This window comes from Pteropus vampyrus, unplaced genomic scaffold (genome assembly GCF_000151845.1).
Source record: "Pteropus vampyrus isolate Shadow unplaced genomic scaffold, Pvam_2.0 Scaffold14, whole genome shotgun sequence".
NCBI lineage: Eukaryota > Metazoa > Chordata > Mammalia > Chiroptera > Pteropodidae > Pteropus > Pteropus vampyrus.
In genome coordinates, this window is record NW_011888795.1 from 8,028,276 (window position 1) to 8,054,069 (window position 25,794).

The 25,794-nt window shown below is 41.2% G+C and overlaps 1 protein-coding gene across 5 annotated transcripts in view; it reads left to right on the forward strand.

Annotated features, from left to right (window-relative positions):
• DGKG (diacylglycerol kinase gamma) overlaps nucleotides 1-25,794 on the forward strand; it is a 141,765-nt gene that overhangs the window by 109,663 nt on the left and 6,308 nt on the right. For all 5 annotated transcript variants that reach the window (XM_023525965.1, XM_023525977.1, XM_023525972.1 and 2 more), the window contains 2 exons: nucleotides 15,200-15,320; nucleotides 17,532-17,592. In XM_023525965.1, coding sequence (XP_023381733.1) covers nucleotides 15,200-15,320; nucleotides 17,532-17,592 — 182 coding nt within the window. The remainder of the gene's footprint in view (nucleotides 1-15,199; nucleotides 15,321-17,531; nucleotides 17,593-25,794) is intronic.

Sequence of the window (25,794 nt, forward strand, 5' to 3'; positions counted from 1 at the left end):
TTGTAGTTGAGAGTCAGCAGAGAATAAGAGACTGAACGTTGAAATAGATGTTGGAAGACCCAGACCTTCCCACCACCAGCGGTGTGACATTGGTTGAGTCACTGAACCTCTCCACTGAACCATTGCTGTAAAATGGAAACAATTATAGTCTCTCTCTCTCTCTCAGCATTGTTTGAGGGTTAAATGATATCATCCGTGTAGAGCACTTAGCAGAGTTCCTGGAACATGGTGAGCCTTGATCAATAGCAATCAGAATTATTAAGTGATGTTTAGGATATGATAAGAAAGGAGCCACATTTGGGATTTTGCTGTCTTGACCTCTGCTCCAGGAATTGGATCTAGATTCTCTTTAAATTACTTGTAGATCTAACAACCTATAACTCTAAGGTTAGGTATTGGCACTGTGCTTACCTGTGTCTGGCTGTTGCGGCCAATGTGGGAGTTACACCTGAGCTGGCTGTTCAGTGAAGCAAGGTGAGGGTAAGGGTGCCAAGTCTGGAATCCAGATAAAGCACGATGGGCATGACACAAAGCAGGACCGGTCCCTGTGAGGTTGGGGAGCGAAGCCTCCAGACAGCTCTGCCATTGTTTCCCTCTGGCCTCACCCTAAACATGAATGCAGGGACTTCCTACACGTTTTCTTAAACTCGTCACTGAGGCTCATATCTGCCTTAATCCAACCTTCATCCTTGAGCCAGCCGCAGCCTTGAGATTGCGTCACCCACACCTGGCCCCTGTGGCTATCTGATATGAAAGCAACATTCCTCTCAGTGATTTCTTAGTCAATCCCACTTGAACTACAAACAGGGTATCCTAGATAAGATTCTAAACAGAAAGGGCAAATTCTCCCCCCAGAACTTCACTGGGTAATCATTTTTGCAATTCCTGGTAAAGAAAGACAGAAAGATGGTAGAATGTACACTTGGTATCAATTTCCCCGCACTGGAGATAGGCTTTCTGTCATCTATTCAACACACACTTATGAAGCACCTGCCAAGTTCCAGGTACCAGGAAACAGTAATGAACAAAACCAGATATAGTCCCTGTAGCTATTAGGGAGTTCAGGAGCCAGGCCTCAATAAAGTAATCTCACGGATAGGCATATAATTAGGATCTGTGATAAGTGCCAAGAAGGAGAATCACATAGCTACCCAGGACTCCAGCAAGGCTAGCAGGCTGGTGTATAGCTCACAAGTGCACCTTGCTAGCCTGGTACTCGAACAAACTGAGCAGGCACTCACACAGGCTCCCTCCTCGCAGATGCATGTATGTCTGCTGCCTTGATGCCAAAGTCTTGCCTGACGGGGAAAAGCCTCCTGCTTCAAAGTCAGTTGACTCGACTGCTTTGCAGGGCATATGTGGCTCAATCTGCCAGCTCACTGTTCCCCTGTGGATTTTCACTCATTTTATTGACCATACCCTGAATCACAAAGCCAGGGAATGGGATGCTATTCAGTCATCTCAGAGTCACACTCCCATCTCAGAGACACGACCTCAAGGCTGCTGCTGGCTCAAGGCTCAGAGGAGACAACAAAATAATTGTGAGCACCTAAATTCATTGTGTCTCGGGACTTTCTTTTCACTTGTATGAACCATAACAGAAAGTGGCCTGTTGGGTTCAGGAGCTGTCCAGGGTTGTAGGTTCCCAGATTTCCCATTCGGTGGAGATCTGACCAGAAAGATAGTCAGAGTGAGCCATAGTCAGCCACTCACTGCTCCTATGGGTGCAGAGAAAATAGAAATGTTCCTAAAAGTATGCATTTCAAAGAGGTATTTCTGGCCAAGTTCTCTACTGGGGGCTGAGATAAAGTAGGACGAGTGACCCCTAAAGAGCCTAGGGGTACTTAAGGGTGCGTGCACTGGGATTCCCCTCAGCTCTGGGAAGTAACCGTGGCAACACTTATGTCATTCCTCTTAAACACTTGCAGGCCTACAGAGACCTTGCTTTGCTTTTCATGAGAAATCACAGCTTTGTCATTCACTCCTTCAAGTGCCCACGTTGAAATCGACATGCCGCAAAGTAAGCATTATCTTTTCCCTCTTTACACACCCTCCTCCCTCTCCTGAAGACCACTGTCCCTCCTCATTAATGGCATCAGGTGTTGCCCAATTTTTTCAACACACATTTACGAAGCATCTGTCAAGGTCCAAGTTAGGTTTTGTTGGCCATACGGTCTCTGATGCAACTACTCAGCTCTGTCTACTTAGCATGAAAGCAACCGGAGACAACACATAAACAAGTGGGCATTGCGGTGTTCCAACACAACTTTATACAACCAATCAGCAGGCAGGATTTGGCCCTTGATCCATGGTTTGCCATTCCCTGCTGCAGATTTTAACAAGATCTCCTGGAGATTGCCATGTGTACTAAAATATGAGGAGCGCTTAACTGGTGGGCCGGCTGCTCCCCTTAAGAACGCCAGGAAGAAACTTTATATGTTAGAAAATGAGGCCCAGGGAGGTTAATTGATCTGTCCAAGGTCACAAGAATTGGTAGATCTGGAACTAGAGCTCAAGTCCTAGTATTTCAAACACAGAGTTCTTTCTACACACACTAGAGTACCCGCCCCAGCCTCCCCATTTCTGACTGGCCCTGACCCAACTCAAATTCACTGGAAATTCAAAGCAAAGCTATTATTCATTCTTCTTTAGCTGACTTCTAAATCAAAAGGACTCAAACTCAAACTACACAACGCCCCCAAAGACCTTAGAGACTGTTCAGTATCTGCAAAGGAGAAATTTGCTCTCACAGTTTCAAGCTGGAGTTAAACTCCAACTTAATTCCTGCCTTAGGAGGTTTGCTGCTCAAAACAGAACCACAGAGCCAAGGAACCTTTCATTTTTCGCATGCAAAAGAAAATTCTAGACTGGGTCTTTAGCAGGCCTAGACATCTTAGATTTTTCCCTCTTGTGCTTGCCTCTTCTTGGCCGACACACCAGCCCCTGTTACCTTGTAGCAACTTTTCAGTCATTTAATTTCGGATGCCTCCTGAGACCCAATCCACAGCAAAACTCCATCCTGGCCACATGCTTTGCACAGCATGAATGCTGACATGCCTCTTGATCTGTTTCTAATTTGTACAAGAAGTATTTCATCTTCTCAATTAATCAGTAAATATGTATTGGTCTGTTATTTGGTGAGCACTTACTTATGGGCCAGGCCTGTTGCATATTTAATTATTTAATTCATTTTATGGCTGAAGACACAGAAGCTAATGGGGTTAAGAACACATAGACAATATACAATAGAGCCTGGATTCAAGCCTGCCTTCAAGTACCTGCAGTGCTCCAGGTGCCATGGAGGATGCAAGCAAGAGTGAGACAGGCTTTAGCCCTCCAGTAGTTCACAGTGTACGTATAGAAAATAGATGTAGAACAATCATGTTAATACCGGCACAAGATGCAAGCAGCGTGGAGAGGCAGAAACAGAGTATCATGAGTGTGGGAGGCAAGAAAAGGAGGGGGCCTCCTTAGGAACTCTCCCCAGTTGCCCAGCATTGTGCCATGCCCCTAGGAGGTGATCAGTAAATACTCGATGTATGAACGAATGGATGGATGGATGGATGGATGGATGGATAGGTAAACAAGATAGAATGTATTGTGTGCTAATACTTGCAGCTGGAAAGGATTCGAAAAGACAGTGATGAGAGAAGGGGAATTTGGGCCAGGGAACTGGCACACAGAAGTAGCAAAAGGGAAGGCCATGGAATTTGTACATGCTCCTTTGACTAGCAGGAGGAGATGAAGGTCAGGAGCAGTAGGATGTGAAAGCAGAGGAAAAGGAAAGGAACCAGTAACAAGGAGACCAATTAGGAGGCTGATGCAGAAGACAGACTTAGAACTCTAAGGCCTTGAACTGGGAGTCAGTGGCCCAAAAGGAAGAATGGACAAAGTCAACAGGAAGAGGGGCACAAACAAACGAGAGACTGCCTTGTGAGTGATTCCTCCCTTCCCACAAACCAGCCAGCAGGATCCCAGCTTCTACCCACAAGTTCAGCCTTCTCCTGTCTGCTTCCACGCACAAACCCCTCCCCACTGCCAGCAGCTCTGTTCACAGGACGGATGTCCGTAAGCAGGGGCCTGCATCTTCTCCAGCTCCAGCACGCTGCCAGCACCCATCTCTTCTCATTTTCAGGACAATTCATTCAACGTTTGTTAAGCACCTACTTGAAATTAGCACTAGATGCTAGAAATATTTTACATTCATCATTTTATTTTAATCCTCTACAGAGACACTTTATAATTAGAAAAACGAGGCCCAGGGAGGCTAATTGACCTGTCCAAGGCTGCAGTAATTGGTGGATCTGGGACTAGAGCCAAGTCCTAGAATTCCAAACATGGTGTTCTTTCTATACAGACCACAACACCCCCACACACACCTCCCCCTTTCTGACTGATCCTGACCCCACAACCAGAACTCTCCTCTAGCTTTGCTTTACTGAGGCAGTTGGGTAGTGTGTGCATCTCTCTGAGCTGTGATTTGTTTGGTCCGTGTAGATCTCTGCAATGTACCTTATGTGTATCATGCCTGAGAATCAGGTTTGAGTTGAACTAGAAAAATCTCACGACCGTTCGATTTATTTCATTACACACACTTTGCATGGAATTGAAACTTCTGAAGTTCAGTGGGCAAAATAACACCAGAGAATACACCAACTAGTATTTTGTCTTCAAGTCAGGAAACTCTGCGTTCCACTTAATAGGTTTATGCTGCAGAGATGTCTTCCCTGAGAGGATTAGAGATAAAGCTCATCCCACACCAAGCTCACTTCCTTACCTTCAGAGGCCCTACCTATCACTTTAAGGTAGATTGTCTCTGCCTTGAGTCCTTTATTCTGAGCATACTGTTGCAGTCAAACAGGCCTTGGTCTGAATTCCAGCTTTACCACATTCCAGCTAAGTGATATTAGGCAAGTTCCTCCATCTCTCTGAGGCTCAAGGTTTTGTTTTGTTGTTGTTGTTGTTGTTTGTTTTTGGAAGGGAGGGGAACATAACAGTTTCTACCTAACAGTTGCCACAGGGTTAAAAGCAATAACCTTTGTAAAGCTCTAGGCCTGGCCTAGAGTCTGTGCCCAGTAATGGCCAATCTCTTCGCATTCTCATTGAGACCGCCAGGTCAAGTTCCCCTTAGCTGCACTGTCTCCCAGGCCCTATAAAACATTCTGCTCCTTGGTTTTCCTTCAAGGCGTGATGATATCGGACCCTTGCTTCAGAGCCATTTCCAAGAGAGCCTGTCTTCCTAAGAAATTCCCCAACGCACAACTTCGCCAGCACACTGCCTCTCCCCTCCTGAAGCACTGACTCCGAAGCATGGAGAAGCCTGTCTAAAAGCCCCCTCCCCAACATACAGAGCCTTCCCCAGGGCCCTGTCTAACCCTGGAGGAGAGAGCCACCCAGGGGGGAGGATCTTCTTTTGCCTCCCTGCCCCACCTCTCCAGCGGGCTTTTAGGAACCAACAAGCATAGTCACTGTGAGCCAGCACGTGCCTCAGTGCATGGTTGTGCTGAATGTTCCATCTTCTGCACAGCGTGGAGAATGGTGATGACTGCTGCCAGCCTGCTTTTGACCCAGACAGTCAGGAAATCCGGCTTCCACTGCCACTGTTAGAAAAACTCAAACAGACCTTAAGGATAGAATGCCCCAACCCCCAATCAAGGAAAATGGAGGCCCTGAGGAGGGAAAAGACTTGCCCAGAGTCACACAATCATATAGCCAGAGCTGAGACCAAAATCCCAGCACCCACCCCCGCGCTGGGCCAAGAACAGGTCCCCTCTCCCGCCAACCCTGCAGCCTCATTCCTCCTCAGAAAGCAGAAGCTCTTCCTGGTTCTCCTTCCTTCCTTTTTCCACTTGGATTACCCAGAGTTCAAAACCACTCAGTGTCCTCTGGCCACTTTTATGCCCTGATGGGGCTTTACAGACCCCTGAGAGTAGAAGTGTGATGAGGCAGGGCACAAAGGCAACTCCCCTCAGAGGGGGTGTCGAGCCAGACCAGAGGTGTCAAAGTCATGCCTGAAAGATCTCCACATCCTATTCCATTCCCTCATTGCTCAGCCCAGGAACAAGGCAATCCTGATGTGGTGGGATTGTATTTAACTCACACACACACACACAAACACACACACACACACACACACACACACACAGACACACACGAAAATGAAAGGAACTAAAGGAACTTATTTCAAAATAAGAAGCTGTGTCTCCTTCCTGTTTTAGAGTAAAAGAAGTAGAGATAAGGATGCTTTGCTTGCCAGGAGAGGCAGTCACCCTAAAATCTCAAGGTCACAGTATCTCTGCCCTTTTCTTCCTCAGAACCCTATTCTCCCCCATCCCCTCTCCTCCCTCTTCTCCTACACACCCTCCCCAGCCCTCTTCCATCTTCTCCTCTCTCTCCTCTTCCTCCTCCTGCACTACCTTCTCTGAGTTACATTAATTACCATCTGCAAAAGGCCATGCACTTACCGTGTAACAAAATCAGAATTTCCTGAGGACATTCCTTTCTAAGGAAACATAACATCACAATAACAGCAACTGTTTCTTGAGGGCCCTGTGTGTGCTCTCTGTGCAGGGCACGTGATGACATCACCCCTGAGCCTCAAGACAACCCTGCCAAGTGAGTTATTATATCTCCATTTCGCAGATAAAAGACAGGCTCAGGGAAGCTAAGCGACTTCTCTCAAGGTAATAAAACTATTGAGTGCCAAGCAATAGGATTCAGACCTAAGTCTGTCCAAAGCCCACAGTCTACGCTTCGCAGCTTGTCTCAGGAGCACATTCTTTACGTTAACAGAATGCCAGGGCGTGAGCCCTGCTGCCTGTGCCGCTGGCTTCCCAGGGCCCCTCTGCCTCTATCCAGTGTCTGAGTTAGGATCTCTAGGGAAAGCAGCGGTCATAGATTACTCTTCAGGTTAGTTATGATTGGGACACCTAAGGGCCTGGTGCTTTGAAAGGCTAAGTGGGAACATGGGGATCCTGTTTGGCAAGTTACAGCCTTCCTTCCTTACTTATGGTTTATGCCTAGGAAAGCCCAAAGACCTTTCCCCTTCAGAACATCAAAAACAGTCTTTGGGGGTTCTCTCCATCTCCCCACCCCCAGGCTATTTTCAGGCTACAGAACTTCTAAGCTGGCTTTGAAGCTTTTTAGCCAGGAGCAGTCTTTCATCTGCAGAGAGCAGACCCAGTGGGAGCTTAGGCGGAGCTTACGCGGAGCTTAGGTGGGCTGATCAGTGAGTGGCTTTGCTGGGCTCTAGGTGCCTGAGCCACCAAGGGCACGTGGCCCATCTCCATGGAAATTAGTTGGCAGGAAAGGAGCCCAAGGTGACGGGCTGAGTCTGAGAGAGGCCTGCCAGCTACACACTCACCTGTCTAGACTGTGGGGACTGAACCTGACCCCACCACAAGGCAGAGCTGGGCTTGCATTCTTCCTTTCTGAGGAGAGTAAGAAGGTCCCACACACCCCCAGTGCATGTCAGCTTCTCAGTAGCACAGTAATAAAGACATTACTAATTACTATTTACAGAATGACTTTATATTCTTTATCTCTTTTGTCCTCAAATTAACCTGTGAAGTAGGTTTTATTACTGTCCCTGATATGGACAGAGACGTGGGGGGAGGGGAGGCGTGTCATATGTTCAAACTCTAACCACCACTACCTCAGAATGTGACTATATTTGGAAATAGCGCCTCTGAAAAGTTAAAATGAGGCAGTTACGGTGGGCCCTAATCCAATCTGATTGTTGTCCTTATAAGAAGAGGACATTTGGATACACAGAGACACCAAAGATTTGCGTGCACATGTGAAGAGGCAGCAAGGGGTGGCCATCTGCAAACCAGAGAGAAGCCTCAGAGTAAATCAACTCTGCTGCACCTTGACCTTGACCTTCCAGCCTCCAGAACTGAGAGAAAATTAATTTGTGTTGTTTAAGCCACCCAGCCTGTGGGATTTTGTTAAGGCAAGTTTAGCAAACTAATAGACTCAAAGTAAACAACCTGGTCTATATGGACACAGTGATTAAGCTGTTAGCCTCAAACTCAAGAACATGTGCAGAGTTTATCAACTTTTCCCTTTACCTCTGTGACTTATCTATCAGAGGCCATTTATTAAATAGTGGCAAATTTCTTTTTGCATTTCTAATTAATCAGACTTATATCCCTGCCAGCAAGAGCTTCAGATCAGCATTAGCTACCTAGAGTCCCCCACTGAACTGATAGGATTCCAGCCCAAAGCACTGACACATAACATCTCAGTTCACCTGTGCTGCTGTAATCCAGGTAAAGGGACAGTGCCCACAGGTTTTATTATAGGACACAGCTGCCCAAGGGTAAGGGATGGGCTTCCTCAACACTTTAGTGAGGTGGTTCAGAAACCTTCTGGTGCCAAGAAATAGTCAGGGTTTCAGCACCCTCCATTGAAGTTTGCCTGATTTTCCTGGGCTGGCCTGTTGCAGCCCTTGGACCTAACCCCTGGAGTGCTAATAGAGGAAGAAATGGGGTGGCAGTAAGATTAAGGGTAGCAAGGCATCCTGTTAGGCTAAGGATCTCTCACACCTTCCCAGGTAATCACAACATGACACCCATACATCTTAAGTTTCCCTTGCATCTTCAGTGACTGAATTTTCATTAATGTGAACTAGCAGCCAAGATGAGAATGAACATAAACGTTATGTATTAAGGGAGAGAGGCAAAAGCCAGACTGGGTCATCGTTATCTGTTATGTGGAGATTAAATGAATTAATTCATGGAAAGCCTATTACCCAGTTCAATCTAGACAAGTAGTTATTATTATTATTTTTAATCATTATCTTTTTCCCCTTTCAGGCCAAACCTGTCAAGGTCTTTGGCACTAAGGCATGTATCTTATTCAGTCTTCTCAACAAATATTTATTGAGAGCCTTCTATATGCCAAGGGCTGGGCTAGTTGCTAGAGGTACAAAGATAAACAGAACAAGAACACAGCCCTGCCTTCATCTTTCAGTGGAGTTGGGAGATTGATATGACCAGAAACAATTGTCATGAGTGAGATCTACCATCTGAGTTCAGGAAAAGGGAGAAGTACGGTGCCTGGGGTATCCCAGGAGAGTAAAGGAGAATTCTCCAGCCAGAGGGATACCTGTGCAGGGACAAGGCCGGATACCAAATGATCTTGCACGCTTGGCTAAGAAACTACGACATGTCCCTTGGACTTCCAGAGCCACCGAAGGATCTGAGGAGGGGAGTGGACAGGTCAGACATGCCCCTTAAATATGAAAGCTCTGCCAGCCTTTACCTGTCAGGATTGAGCTCCAACTCCTCCACTCGACAGCAGACAGGACTAAAAAAATAAAAGCAAAATGGGGCTATTGAGATCAAAGAAGTAGGCAAAGGAGCAGAATCAGGGAAGAGACTAAAGGAGAAAAAAAAACAGACTGAGCAGGATGCTCACTTAATCTAAAGCTCACCTGGATTCGTGGCATCTCTGTGGAGGTGTGAAACCTTCCATGAGGAACATAGAAGGTTTTTAAAACATGTTTTAGCCCAAATATTATGGTTTGGGAATTCTTGTACATGACTCTAAGAAGGTGGATAGACCACTTTGTTGACCAGAAACAAATGGCAGGTGTCAGGGTGAATGTGACAGAAAAAGAAAGTGAAACTAATACATATTTTAGTGCCCACTCTTTCCTATACACTCTGCCATTAAATCTCATAACCACACTTCGAGGTCAGTAGTATTATTCCTAATTCCTAAATTTCAAGTGAAGAAGCTCTAGATCAAAGCAGTCAGGAAGTAACTTGTTGATACTCCTTTTCACTCCAACTCCTGAATATGTTTGGGGCAGTTTTATTGCCTAAGGCTCAAGTTCTCAAACTTGAGTGTGCCTGAGAATCTTCTGGAGGGCTTGTTAGGACACAGACTGCTGGGCCCAACCCCAGAGTTTCTGACTCAGTGGGCCTGGGATGGGGCCTGAGGGTTTGCTTTTCTAACAAGTTCCCAGGTGATGCTGCCGCTGCTGCTCCAAGACCACACTTTGAGAACTGTTGGCCTAGGGGGATGATTCACCCAGTAACCTAGCCCAGCGCTTCCCAAGCTGTGCTGCATTTTGGAATCTTTAAAAACAAATAGTGATAATTAGCTCCCAGGCCCACACATTCTGATTTCATTGGTATAGGAGCAACCTGGACATCATTATTTGTAAAAACTCCCCAGATACAGTAAGTCCTCACTTAACATCATTGATAGAGTCTGTGATTTTAAGTGAAATGATGTATAATGAAACCAATTTTACCATAGGCAAATTGATATAAACAAGAACTAAGTTCCTGTGGCATCTCATCGATGTTAAAATGAAACGATGTTGAACAAAATGGTGTTATTTAAGGACCTGCTGTAATTTTAACATACGGCAAAGTTTAGGAACCACTGAACTTGCCTCACTTGTCCTTGATTCTTATCCACATCACCATCCTCTACTTCAGCTACCCACCACTGGGGCCACAGGTGAAACTCGTCATGTACTAACACTGCCCACAGCACTTCTTTTCAACCTTCTTTCTCCCACTGTCTAGGACACCTGCTCCTAGAACTCATCAGGTCTCACACTTGCCTTCTCCCTTTTCATCCAGCCCTCCATCTCCTTCCCTATTTAAACTAGAAGCTGTGGTACACTAGTTATTGCAGCCATCTCTTGCACACAGCTGATATACCAGCCCCTTGTTCTTTCTCTGGCCATATCTACCTAGGAAAGTTTGAGGAGGACTCATTCAATCGAACTGCAGGCATGGAAATCCAGGAAGATTTCTTGAAGTTGATGACATTTGAGCTGAGTTTTGATGGACAGTTAAAAGTGGAAGAGGGCATTTCAAGCAGGGGTACAGCATATGTAGTGACAAAGGAGGGAAACAATAGGATTTACCGGGGGAACTACATGTATGTCTGGAGCAGGAACCTAGCCCTATAGTGTCCAGAAATAAAACTGTACAAGCAGCCTCTTGCTGGATGGAGACGGGCCATGGGCGTCAAGCCAGGGAATTTACATGGAGTTTACATCATCTTTACAAGAATGAAAAGCGGTTGACAGGTTTTCTTTTAATTACTTTTAAATTATAGCATTAATATATGCTTATAGAAAATATGAAACACCTAGAAAAGTATAAAGTATAAAATAACAACCACCTTTAATCTAATTACCCCAAACTCATCACTGTTAAGATTTTAGGACAATTTGTCCTTTTCTACTATACATATTCTTACATAGTTGAGAGCATGCTGTATAAGTAAGCTTATATCCCTCCTTCACACTTAACATTATAACATATACACATTTAATGTTTTTAAAATTTTGTAAATATTTTAATAGCAACATAAATTGTATCATATGGACACCAATATAATTTAAGGATTTTCATACAGATGGAAATGGGAGAGAAGATTTCATTACAGGCATACTTCTTAAAAATTGTCAGGTTCCAGACAACCAGAATAAAGCAAGTATTACAAGAAAGCAGTCATAATCTTTTTGCTGGTGGAGGGTCTTGGCTTCAATTTGTTAAAAAAGGCAATAAAGTGAAGCACAATAAAACCAGGAATGCCTGAATTATAAATGATGCCACCGTGTTCATATTTGTATGAACTTAGATTCTGTCAATGATTTTTTTTGTGATCAATATCAAGAAAGAAATTAATGAATCAGCAGTATGAAAGTTTCTTTCCAAATAGTTTTCTGCCAGCTGCCACTCTCATCACAGGTGTGAAAGGATGCACATTTCATCTTCTTTTCCCAGCACTTGGTGTTATGATTGGTGCTACTGAAGGATTTTGGGGATGGGGACGACATGAGCAGATCTGCATGTATAAAACTGCACACGGGAGGCTGAATCAAGTGGTCCAGATCGGAAAAGCTATTGTTGTCCTTGCTGTTCTTCCTTTGTTGCCACATTCTCCTTTTTCCATTTCCCCGTTCATCTTTTTTCTTTCTTGGAGAGAGTGTATATTAAGTGTCCACTGCACGCAAAGCACTACACAAGGCTTTGCTACCGAGGACAGTGCTGAAAGGCCAGCTCTCTGGTTGCAGCAAGATTGTGCCCAGCCCAGGCACCCTCTTTCTATAGTCCTGTCAAAAAAGAATCTCTGGACAGTAATTCTCTTTAGGTAGAAGTATTTTATATTTTCCAATGAAATTGCCAAGTGGGTTTATTGCTAAATGGATTTCTTTCTGCATCCTGTGGCTATCCAACACTACACATGATTATCCTTATCCCTGGAATGTCCTTCTTCCTTCTCCTTCACCCAGCAAACTACCTTGGCATTCATCCTTCAAGACCTCTCTCAAACATCAGTGACACCTTTCTTCCATACCTTGCCCAGTCAGAATCAGTTACTCAGGCCTCCTTATTTGTATAGTTCAATTACTGCATTTCTACACGTAACACTTTTTCTCCCTTGGCCAAGAATCCTTCAAGAACAGAATATTTTGTATCCCCAGTTCTTAACAGAGTGTCTGGCACTTAGATGCTACTCAGTAACTGTTGGACGAATAAATGAGTGAATAAATTAATTCCTGTTTTACTAAGGTATGTGGATATTCCATCTTAAATACTAATGAGTTGAAGAGTAATAAGACAATATGGAGATGATATAAGTTGCCAAAACCACACTCTGAATCATTGGTACCTAAGGTAAAATAGACACCTGGTGTACCATATGTCCTGATCCCGGAGTCTAAAAGTTCTGAACATTAATTGTATTGTGTGCCTGGACCTTGACTTGCATTCTGTTCTTTTTCATTTTAACTCCAGATTTAATTTGTGTATAAGTATCGCTGTGCTAGAAAAAGTAAAGGGAATCAATGCCAGACTTTCCCAAAGTGTATTCTAGAGAAAACTACAGTGGACTTTTTGTAGGTAACACACAAAAGAAGAGTCTCATGGTCCAATATGTTTGGGAAACAAAGTTAAATAGATTTCTTTACCTCATAACTTTCTGGTAGGCATCTAGGAAGTTAAAAGAAAGATCACTTAGACAATGGTAGAGAAACAGAAGAGCAGTCGAGTCTTCCTTCAGCAGTAGACAGGAGTCATCCTACCCTCTTTATGCCAGGGAAGAGTCAGAATACAAATACAAATTCAAAGGCAAAATAGTAAAAAGTGTACCAAGATCTTAGCCCCTTCCCCTACGTTTATCTCCTCAGTCCCACATTTGTGCAAGCCTCTGCCCCCCACACACCCACCATGCTGATGAGATCAGCCTTCATTACTTCTCTTCTAGAGCCAGGAAGCAAGGTAATGTGTGGGAAGTGATAGCTGCAAGGTAATGTGTGGGAAGTGATAACAACTTTAGAGTTAAAGCCATTCAACGGGAAAATTTGTTAAAAGACCAAGACATTGTAAAAGCTGAAACACTTGAGTGGATTAAGTCCTCTGCTTCTTAGAACATCTTGTTACCAGGGAATGTTTCAAGGAGGAAAAACATCGAACTATGGCAGCTCTCTCAGATGCCAAAACGGGTACAAAGAGCAACATTTTATAAGACATCTGTCTCTATGCCACTAGAGAAACTTATACAAAGTTCTGCTTCTCTTTTCTCCTCCTTTCTTCTACCCCAATATAAATCCCCCACCATCCTCACCCCTAGACACTCTATATTTCTCTTCCTTTTCCCTCTTTCTCCGTCTCCCCTCCCCTCCCCCTCCCTCTCTCATCTCATAACCCATGCTGATTTCACAGCAAGCTATGAAATGACACAGTGAGCTAAGATTAGCCAATGGTTATTCAACGCTCTTTGGTAAGAAGGGAACTAATTAAGTGACTAGAGGTTTAAACATGTGTTGTTTATTGAATCTAAGCTCCTTAAGAGAGCCTGGAAAGATCTCCTAAACAAACATTATCCTTTCATGGCTTCTTGTTCCAAGTCCAAGTGAGATGGAGACCTCAAGGAAACAGTATCTTTTCATGGGTGTCACAGAAAAACTAATGCAATTTGTGTGTCTGTTGGCAGTTGCTACTCATTAGTGATCACCAGTCAAACTGTAGCAATGTTGACACATTTATGATCAGCCCAATGGTTGTTTCACTATCTTCATTTGAAATACATCTATCAAGAGAATGCTTTTTAAACAATAGTCATCTAAACAAAAAAGTAAAGACAAACCCAAATATCTCCTTGCCAACCTTAACAAATACTATTACAATATACCAAGAGATACCTTAGAAGAGAGAAGCCTCCTGTTAAATAAACAAAAGCATTAATACAGACACAATTTTCTAGTTTATGAACATTAATAAGATGTTAGTGATTAGCTACAACCTATGAGAAAAGTACCTTTGCCTTAGTGGGCAAAGGAATGGAAGCTTTTATAGAATCTGCCTTTTTATTTTGCTTTTAAATAAATAAAAGTTGTGTTATAAAAGTGAGTCTTGGGCCCAACATCAAACCTCGATCATGCCATTGCTTTCACAAGAAATTGGGCAGGTACAATCTAAGCCTCAGGAACTGAAAAAAAGGACCTCTTCCAGGCACTGAATCAGAAGTCATTGTGAGAGGCCATCAATCAATTGTGACACTGAGCCTGAGACTCATATTTCCTGTTCTTCTTTTTCTCCTGTGGACCCAGAATAATCTGGTGTAGGTGAAATATTCTTTTCCTTGGCTCAGATTATCCTCCTAGTGTCCCGAAAGAGGTCACTGATTTCCCGAAGGATGTCCAAGGAGGTTGGCTCACCGCTAGCTTACCACAAGCCGAAACTGAGGTTAATTAACTGTCAGTCATTGTCAATAGGGCCAAGTTGTTATTTAGATATTCAAAGAAGAGAAACTTGATCCAGCCATGGATAATGCCCTTCATCAACATTCCTTCCTATATTAATCCCAATGCAATGCATCTTTAGCTTGAAAATAACTTCAGAAATAGATGGTTATCAATTTATGTTACTCTGCATTTCAAGAAGCTTCTCGATATGCCAACCTACTCACTGGATGCATATTAATGTTCTGAATCAACACCTTTTTTCACTAGAACTGGGTTTCTGTTCATGAAAAGGTACGTTTAGTAACCTTTGAAGAAATTCCTTATTCAGAGTGAGTATAAAAATGCTGTTTGGTGGGAAATGAAGGGATATTGATAGTTCTGGGTTGGACTTCTAGGGACCAGACCTTCTGGCCCAAACCAGCCTTAGGAACAGAGAGATGTGTATGCACTGCTCTTAATTGTCTCACTCTGCAGACCTCAGTGACCAGCTTCTTGAAGTGGTGGGGCTAGAGGGAGCCATGGAAATGGGGCAGATCTACACTGGCTTGAAGAGTGCGGGCAGGAGGCTGGCCCAGTGCTCCTCGGTCACCATCAGGTATGCTTCCTCATTACCCAGCAGCCTGCAAATCTCCAATGACTTCTCTTAATATTTTTACGGACATCTTTGGATTTCAGTGCAGAGAGAGTGGAGGACAGAAGCTTGATAACGTTTATAAAGAATGTCTTTGGAGACCATTTCCCAAACTAAATGTAATGCAACCATCCAGGACATCAATTGGAGGATCTACCACAACCAGTTTGTTGTCCTCTTGGAATGAATTGGTGAAATTCTGTAAACAGAAGTGTGAGATTATTCGGTCCAGAGAATCAGAGGTCCAACTCCTTGCCTTTTTAATCTTTACAGATTAAAGTGTTAGATGTATGCCAGAGGGCACACTCTGACAAAAACCAAGTTTTCTGCTCTGCTCTGCTCATTCTTGGCTAGTGGCCTTAGAAATACTATTTCCTAGATGCCTTTACAGAAGTAAACCCTCAACATTAGCAAACTTGTCATAACCGACTAAGAGGATGATGATATGGACCACATAAGTCAGCCACTGCAGACCTCTGGAAGAGAAGGAGTCTAAAGGGGGGATCCTCTGATTTTGGTTGCTTCTATTTAATCAATGCAACTAATCAGATTTTTCTCCACCTGATTATTTCAGAAGTCTTTATTCCTTTCCTCTTGCCATGCAATTCCTACAGATCAAATCTATTAGGGTGCCTTAAGGATCTCCTGGAAGGGACTACAGCACACAGCTTTCCCCAAGTTATTTGATCACAAAACCTTTTATCCCAGAACCTCTTGGGCGAGTGTCCTCAGAGCACATTTAAGGAAACTCTGCTCTTGACACTCCCCTGCGTCCCTTAGGAAGGTCCCCAGAACTTGTTCCCTGGTGTCTCTTAGCTAAAAGTCTATTCCACTAACCTGTTTTCTTCATAAATGTTCTCTGTGCCTTTTCTGTCTTTTCTATTATTCCCCCTAAGTTTTCTCCTCTTTCACTCTTGACTGTTGTGCCGGGGCCCCAGTTTTCCAAATTAATCTCTGTACTTCCTTCCCTGTCCATTCTCTATGATTTCAATATTGAATAAGTCCAGTTAGCACATCTAAGCCATATCTTGATCCCAGAGGAATCAAAAAGCCATGTAAAAGAGGGAGGACTTTTTATTCTTGTTCGGTAGACCTGTTTCCAAATAGAAATAGAGATGGTGAGCCAGAAACCCATCCTCCTGGGCATTTTCCAGATACTCTCCTCAGTTTCCCAAACAGAAATTCGCTTTCTCCTCTTATTATTTCTTTTATTTTTAGGTTTATTTTTATTATTATTAAATATCCTCAGGGTGAGTCAGAGAAGCATCTACGTTAAAACACAGCTTGCCTCCCTCATTTTATAACATCTAAAACAGGGCAGATGCCAGGTGAGAGTTTTCTGGCCAGTGGGTAGCAATTGTTCTCTGCTCTCCCAAGACCAGAGCCCTCTGAAAGGACCTTCCTTTTCTCCCAAAGGTGAGGTAGTATGAATTCACAACTTTTACAGAAAGAAGTCACTAGACCTTGTTTCTCTCCTTTTAACAATCCGTGTGACAGACAAACCTTGTCCCAAGCAAGAAAGCAACCAATGCTTTTTCCTCTACTCTCCTCCTACTGCTGGAGACAATTTTCCCAGTGACCACATTTCCCAGCTAAGTCAGGTCCACAGTCTGTGCAGCCACAGAGCGGAGTACCGCTCAAGAGATAAAAGAGAGTATGGTTAGGATCAGGGGCAAAACAAGACACACTCACACCTGAGCTGTACTTTGTACAGGTTGGAGACATTACCTCATTGACATGATGCAACCTCTCACTCAACATAGAAACTGGGCCTTTTCCCATTTCATAACCTTTCCCATTTCATTGTGGAGTTTTTGGCACTATCCGTAGGCCCTCCGGCTGATTGTTTGACTGGGGGTCTGCTCAACAGTGATTCTGCCATACTTGTTGGCGACTGTTTCCCAGACTTCTGTGAATTTCACTGCTCAACTAGGGCAGTGTTTTCCAAAGGAGGGTCTGAGAACTAAGGCAACAGAATTGCCCATAGTACTTACTAAAATTCAGACCCCTAAACCTGGCCCCAGTTGTAATCCTTGACATGAGTTCAGGGGAGTCTTAGATAACCACTCTTACATGGGCAGATAAGGTCTTCCCATTTCTGTTTTCCTGGGGGCACAGCCCTAATTCTCTGAGTTCAAGAAGCTCACTTTATTCTCTCAATTCTCGGGGTTCCAGGACGAACAAGCTGCTGCCAATGCAAGTGGATGGAGAGCCCTGGATGCAGCCACCCTGCATGGTGAGTTTTGCCAATCTGAGCTAAGAGTAAGAAGCTTAATCTTTGGCCCCTTTTGGGTACTGACCGAATATGAAATCGCTGAATCTCAGAGGTGCAGGGGCTTCGAGAGATCATCTAGTGCAGCCTCCCTTCTATTTTATTCATCCATCTATTCATTTACCTGCCATGCTTTTATTGAATACCTGGAATGTGCTAGGCATTGTGAGGCACCAGTTCTAAAATTCTAAAATTAAATGAAACATAGACCCATCTTCGAAGAGCTCACAATTCTTCTGAGACTTCATTACAATATCCTTGAGAACCTCAGCTTGAGTCATTCTAATGGCAGAGAACTTACCACCCCAAAAGGAACACTGTTCTGCTATGAACAAGTCTAATTGTTAGAAAGTGCTTTTTTATGTGAAAACCAAATCGGCACTTACCCTAGAACTTCCAGCCAGTCCTTGTAAGCACTGGAGCAACTGGAGGAGAATTCCCACAATGTACAGACACACTTCACCATGGGTGCGCACAGCCGTGAGGTACCTGAAAACTCCACTGAAAGGGTAAACACATGAGTTATCAGTTTTGTCTATGTTCTTCACCCAGCACCTAACACTGTGCCTGGTTTTCTAATAGTTGCACAATAATATTTGTTGAACAGTGAATGAGGGACTGAACAAATGATCAAAAAATAAAAAGGATATCCTCATTTCCTGACTCACCGTACCTATGTTAGCTCTCCACTTAGCACTACTATGGGAGCCATGCAGCCTCCCTTCTTAGTTCCTTCTCTGTTAGAAACTCAGCTAGAAACTCCGTGGTGAAGAAAAACCACTGTCTTGGTGTTCAGGGCCAAGGGTGTTCACAAATATCCTCTATACTGTCGTGAGTGTACAAATCTCAAAAGACAAAAGTAATGTTTCTAAGCTTCCTCACTCTAATAGAGTATTCAGATAACAACTCAAAAACTTGCTATTTTGAGCCCTTCTGAACATCAAATGGCCTACTAGAGAAAAGTTTTTCGTGAGATTTCTCTTGTGTCTGAATTGTAGGTGTATTTCTGTAACTCTCTGTTCCATATAATTTCTACAAATTATAGAACTGGTCCCTAGAGACAGAGACTCTAGAGATGGCATCTTCAATAGAGGTTGTCAAAAGTAGATATTTTTCTGCAAAATCTTAACCTCAATCTTCTATTTCTATGAAGACTAAGAAAAAGAAAACACATTATAGAAAAAAACCACTAATAGCTTGCTACCTTGTTAGAATTAGGAAGGTTGGAGGAAATTTCTACTACTTATAATTTTGATGGAGCTGAATTGAGAAAAATCTTTCCAAGCTCCTCCTGTCTTCTCCCCACCCCCCGCCAAAAAAAAAAAAAAAAAAAAAACCTGGAAGAAGTGAAACCTTCTCCCACCTGGTTCACTGAAAACTGAAAACTGGATTGCCATTCCCCTAAATCTAAGCACTGGTTTTTTGAAAAGGCCAAATAGTCCTCTTATCCCCACCCCTACCACTCTCCATGCCACTCTTCAGAGATTACAACTCATTATGAAAAAATTTGTGACCCAATGATTTTATGGGAGGCAGTCCATGGAAATCCATGTGTAAAAGTATATTAGTCTGCTCAGGCTGCCATAATAAAATACCACAGACTGGGTGTCTTAAATAACAGAAATTTATTTTCTCACAGTTCTTGAGGCTGGAAGTTCAAGACCAAGGTGCTGGCAGAGTTGCTTTCTTACGAGGCCTTTCTTCTTATTTTGCAGATAGCCACCTTCCCATTGTGTTTTCTCATGGCCTTTTCTCTGTGCGTGTGCATTCCTGGTGTCTTCCTCTTCTTATAAGGACACCAGTTCTGTTGGATTAGAGTCCCACCCTTATGACCTCATTTAACCTTAATTACCTCCTTAAAGACCCTAGCTCCAAAACAGTCACATTGGTAGTTAGGACTTCAACATATGATTTTAGGGGTGCGGGAGGATACACAATTCAGTCCATAACAGAAGGTAACAGGAAGTTATTCTTAAACTTGAAAGAATTAAAACAAAAGTAACCTTATTGAAACATTTTCCTGAAGGCACACACCAACTAAGCAGTGGTTCACAATTAAAGGATTAATGATGAGACATCACAGCACAAAAAAACTTTTGGTAAAAATTGAAACCAGTTAAATTAAAATGAAGTTTTTAAAAACTGTTAAATACAGTTATACAAATAAACACAAATGGCAAAATCATTCTCTGAAAGATGTATAATGTAAACATTAGTAACCTGGACCCCAGCCCTAAAGTTCTATTAACCAAGGCTAAAAGCATTTAGGAGACATTGAAGGAATAGTAAAAATATGCTTAACTTTCATTGTCTCTCTCTTTTGATAATTTAAAAATATGAATCAGAAGAATTTTAATACCTAGATAATCACTCAGTGAAACTAAAAACAAGACACACATTTCAAATGTGGGAGAATAAAATTTATGAATCCCATCAATGTAGCAAAAACAGAAAGTAAATAATAAGCAAACGTTTAACAATTTTTAAAGTACAATGAAAGAAGTTAAGACTAAATAGATCAATAACGACAAAAAACATATGTTAAAGTCCCCTACTAAAGAACAGTATTCTCATATTGAGTTAAAAATTTAAATCCAATGATATATTTCTTAGAAGAGATACACCCAAAACAAAAGACACATGTATCTATTTGTCTTACCCTTTATCAAACATAAAGAAATTAAAAGTAAGAAATAATATTGTTAATTTCATTAATTATAGCCAAACTAACTTTCCAACATGCCAAAAACATAAAGTGAAATAAAGAAGGTCACATCTTATTTTATAGAAAATATACTCAATTATGAGATGTAATGGTCAAAAGTTTAGGTATCTAATAACAGAATCAAAACATATAGTGTGAAAAACATTATCAATATATATCCTGATAAAAAATATATAAGAAAAAGTTGACAGAAAGAAAGGTATTGAGAGGCCTTAAAATACTTGTTTCTGCCTTTGAGTTCAATTAGAAAAAAAGAAAAAATGACATAAAACTTGGATGAAATAACTTGATAACCTATAAACAAATTAAATATCTCATTTTTTCAAAAATCCATACAGTATTTACTAAAATAGATTATAAACAAGTTTACAAAGAAAAAAGTCTGTATAAAATTCAGAAGCAGAAATTATAAAGATTATTTTATTTGACCACAGAATAATAAAACTAGAAATTAATAATAGAAGAATAAGTGAATAAATCTTCAAAATCCAATTACTCAGAGATGTTTAAATTCTCTAAAGAACAGTAGATTCAAGAGGGGATCAAAACCACCATTGTTGACTATTTAAAAAATAATAAAAATTATAAGGCTTTCATTCAAAACTTATAGAAGATAGCTCAAACTGTATTTGGAAGTATATTCAAAATCTCATATATAGCCATCACTTAAAAAGGAAAAAAAAATAATGACTAATTCCAAAATTAGAAGAAGATAAAACAAACTTAGGAGAATCAGAAGGAAGAAAATAATAAAGATAAAGTAGAAACTAAATAATTAAGAAACAGAAAAATCTAGAACTAGTTCTTTAAATATGTCAAATGTTTAAAAACCTTATTTTAAAAAGAAAAACAATGATCAAAGATATTAAAATATAAAAATATATAATAAATGTAATAAAATATAAATGTGGTAATGGTTTTATTAATAATTATAAGTTATCATATAATCTGAGGTATACAAAAATAGGTGAAGAAGACTTAAGATATAATCAATATAAAAAAAAGATTCAAATTTAGAAATATCCCATGTTTCTAAACTGGGATATCAAACGAAATCCTAATGCAATTTTTTTAACTTAACAAAACAATTGAATAGCTAAGACATTTTATGAAAGAAATATGAGAGTCTCCCACAAGATAAGAAAAAAGTTATAAAGCCACAATAGTTGGAATAATATTGTACCGATGAATCCACAGTTCAGAGAAGAGCCCTAAGAAACCCTAGTACAAATAAAAACTAATGAAGGGAAAAAAGAAAGACCAGAAGCTAATTTGAAAGGAATGAACTGTTTAACATATATTATTCAAGAAATTGCCTGTTTGGAAAAATGTCATTATATACCAACTTCTCACCTCAGACTATACTCCAAAAACAAACAAAAACACTGCAATTTCATTAAAAACTTAAATGTTACTAGCTGAGGGGAAAAATGGGTGACTGTAATTACACTGCGAGCAAGGACTTCCTAAGAAAAAAGTGACATATTTGACTATTATCAAATTTAAGACTCTACAAGTTGAGAATCAATATAGATATTTAAAAGACCAAGGACAAGATGTTTGCAATAGCTTTCTCAAAGAGCAGGTTAATTCCCATAATGTATAATGAGCTTTTAGAAACAAACAGGAAAAAATACTAACAATGCAATTGTAAACAGATAACTCACAGAAAAATGCCACGGGCTAAGAAACTTAAATAATACTTAAAAGGGGGAAAAGAATTTCAAATTAAAATACTAAGAAAACCCTGCCATGTTTCACATACCAAATTAGCACAATTTGTTTTTCTTTTAAAGATAATATGTATTGCTGTCAAAGGTGGAAGGAGGCCAGCACACTCAAGCAGAGAGGGAAGAATATAAACGGGTACAGCTCTTCTGGGAAGCGTTTGGAGCCATGTATCCAGAAGATCCTTACAAATATTAATATATATTGATCCAGTTCATTTACTTTGACCCTTAAAATTGTTCATATGCTTTTCGGTATTTATTCTAAGTAAAATACATGTTACCAGAAATACAGGAACTGATTATAAGAATCTCAATTTCTATGTTATTCATAATAGCAAAAAAAAAAAAAAAAAGAAAATTACCTGAACACCCAACATTTAGGGGAAAGGTTAGATAAACTATGTGTGATTCATCAAATGGAATAATTTTCAGCTACTGAAAATCGTATTTAATGAATTTTTAATGACATCAGAAATGCTTGCGAAATGTTAAATAAAAACAGCAGATTAAGAAGCTGATTTGGGTTTTATTAAAAACATATAAGCATAGAAACAAACTGGAAAAAATATATTAAAAAGTTAAGGGCAGTTATCTCTAGGTAATTTTTTAAATTTCTCCATGTTTTCTAAATTCTCAAAAATGAGCATATATTTATTTATACATAAGATATATGTATATAAAAATATATTATTTAAAAACTTGCCTTGTGCTTGCAGCACTATAAGATGACCTCTCAGGCTTTACCATCACAGTTAGGCGGCATCATTTGAGCCTTAAAATTAAGAATCTTCTCCCAGAGTTGGATAATAGTAGGATCTCAAGGTTAAAAGGAATTCTACTTCTTTAGTCCAGTGATTCCCAAACTTGAGTATACATTTGAATAACCTGGAGAGCTTTTAAAACACAAATTGCTGGGTTTCTTATTCAGCAGGTCCAGATGCCTGAAAATTCGCATTTCTGATGAGTTCCCAGGAGTTGCTGATGCTGCTGGACCACATTTTGAGAACCAATAATCTAGTCAAACTTCAGATTTATCAAGAAATCCCAGACTTCTCCACCCCTAGCAAAACCCAATTGTCCAGTTATATTTGAAAGCCTCTGATGGCAGGAAACATTCTTGTAAAGCAGGGCATCCTAACATCTAAAAGAACTCAGAAATAGCTAAGACCTGAAAGACTGCACAAACCCCTGTCCTCCCCAAGGCTCACTTTAAGCAGGACTATTTCCTTGACTTTTTAAAAGATCACAAAGACTAGTTGAGAACTTGCAGGTTTGTGCCTTTCTATTTATCTCCAGCTAAAATTAGGGCAGACTTGGATTCTTCCCAAATGATTGGAGAAGGGCTCACACTTATGGTTACTGGCCATTTTGCTGGACATAATTCAAAGTATTTGCCCTGAGAGGGTAACGTTCAGGAGGAAGTCCCTAAGTTTATTGTTTATCTTGAAGTGATAAAAAAATGTGTTAATTTGAAGAAAATGGCCCCCAAAACAGTCACCCCCCAGCACTACTGAAATTTTAAAATTTACTCCAGTTTAAAGGAAGAATTATATGCCTCAGTAGTTTTGTGAATTTTGAGCTATCACACAAGAGTCTACTGCATCACTTCTCTCTACCACAGAGCAGAGAATGAAGAACATGGGGCTGCTGTCCCTAGTGCTTGTCAGATGTTGTAAATGTTATGTAAGGTTTTTAAGAAAATCATGGAGACTTGAGTTAATTGCCTGACCTGACCAATTATCAGAGAAGCTAGGTTCTAACTACAGAAATGTGGGATGCTCTTTCCATCAGGAGTTGAAAAAGGCAGCTTTAGCCACATTGAGCTATCTTCTAAAATGGTAACTTTCCTATTTAACTCTAGTCGCCCTCCTCATTTGGAGGTATAAGGGTAAGAGACTGACATCTCTTTGACTCCAAAAGAGATTATGATCTCATACTTCTTGCCTTCGGTGTTTGTACATACAAACACCACTCTCAGTTATCTATAGTGCTAGAATCAACAAAACACATCAAAATCTCAGGTTACCTAGGATCTCCAAACTCCTATCCCATCAAGACCTTTGTCAAAACTGCTGAAAAAACAAATGAGAGGGATTCAAGTTTCACTTCCTCCTCTTTGCCCTGGAGGTGCTAACAAGCAAACAAATAACAGCTAGAGAGAGAAAAAGGAGAAGCAAGGGTCCTCTATTGTCTAAAAAAATGGGCTCCATCAGCGGGAAATGTAGGCAGAGCACCAGCTGCCACTCACTGCCCCAAACATAGCCATGCCCACTGCCAGGACATTTTCTCTCTCTTCTTGGTGTGCTAATCAAACAATACTTCTACAGCATGTGCTCTGAACAGAGACTGAGCTGGCTCAGGAAATACACCAAAGTAAATAAGGTGAAGTTCTTCCCCTCAGAGGGCTTATGCGCTCAGGCAGTGAGAGAAGGCTTACCACAAGGAAATGTACCACAAATTGCTGTCATCAGAGAGTGCTAAATTACATGCCACAGAGAAGTGCTATCAGAGTCCTCAGTCTATGCCTCGCTTCCATAAATTCTGGAATAAACATAATGCCCATAATAAGGCACATAACACCAAGTAGTGCTTGTAGTCTTGGTTCGCTCCTCCAGTGACAATCACCAGACAGAAAGGTCGACTCCCATTCTAAATCTCCAGGCTGGTGGGAACCCACAGAAGAGTCAGTTTCAACTTCTATCACTAAGGAATTCTCTACAACCTCTTTCGGTCCCACCTTTTTCTTTCTATACCCTGGGGCCTTATAAATTTACACCTGGCTTGCAGTAATACCCTTTTGGCCAGACTCTCTCCCTCTCCAGTTCACCCTGACAACAGAAGTTGAATAATGTCCCTCAAACTCTTTCTTCATCATGTTATTCTCCAGCTTAAAAAGTTATCATAGTTCCCTATTACCTCACATTAAACCCCTTAAATCCCTATACCAACTGCCCCATCTATATCCTTAACCTCATTTCTCATCTTTTGTCCCCTACTCAACGAGTTCACATGTGGTCCCTCTACCCAGTGCCTTCCTTTTCTGTTTTCAGCAACGCATTTCCTTCCCTTCTTTTCAAATCTTAAAATTCTTCCTTAATTGTGTTCAGACTCTTCTCATTCCCTACTTAACTTCTTTTTGACACCACTTGGTTCATGCTACGTTAATTTAAATTTGTTGCTGGGTCTCTCCAAGAGTTCTTTTGTCGTTCTCTGTGGTCACACCATCATTTCCAATAACGTGGTAAAAACCATAAGAATGGGCTCACCGATTCTTTTTCTTTTGGCATATATCTTTCTCCTCCTCCAATGTAAGACAACAATTACTAAACAGTTACATTCTATTTCTCTCTTTGTGAGAAAAATAGGACAAATGTTATTATCCTCATATCACAGTTCCACCAGCCCTGGTTTAGAAGGTTAAGGGATTTGTTCAAAAGCTCAAGGCAAAGTGGGTAGGAGTTCTGAGACCCAAACCCAGGACTTTGGATCCTAAGTGCTTTTTGTCCCACATCATTTCCCTATTCTGAACACATGTCATACTTGATAAATGTAGTTGATGAACTGGTAATGCAAATTATTAACATGGCAGTGTCACCAGGCCACATTCAAATAGAGATTAAGCATTTTCAGGCCATGCCGTGAGGCTAAGGTTGAGAAGAAAGGCAAAAATGAGAATTCACCATTGTCTTTCACTTGGATTTAACTTAAAGT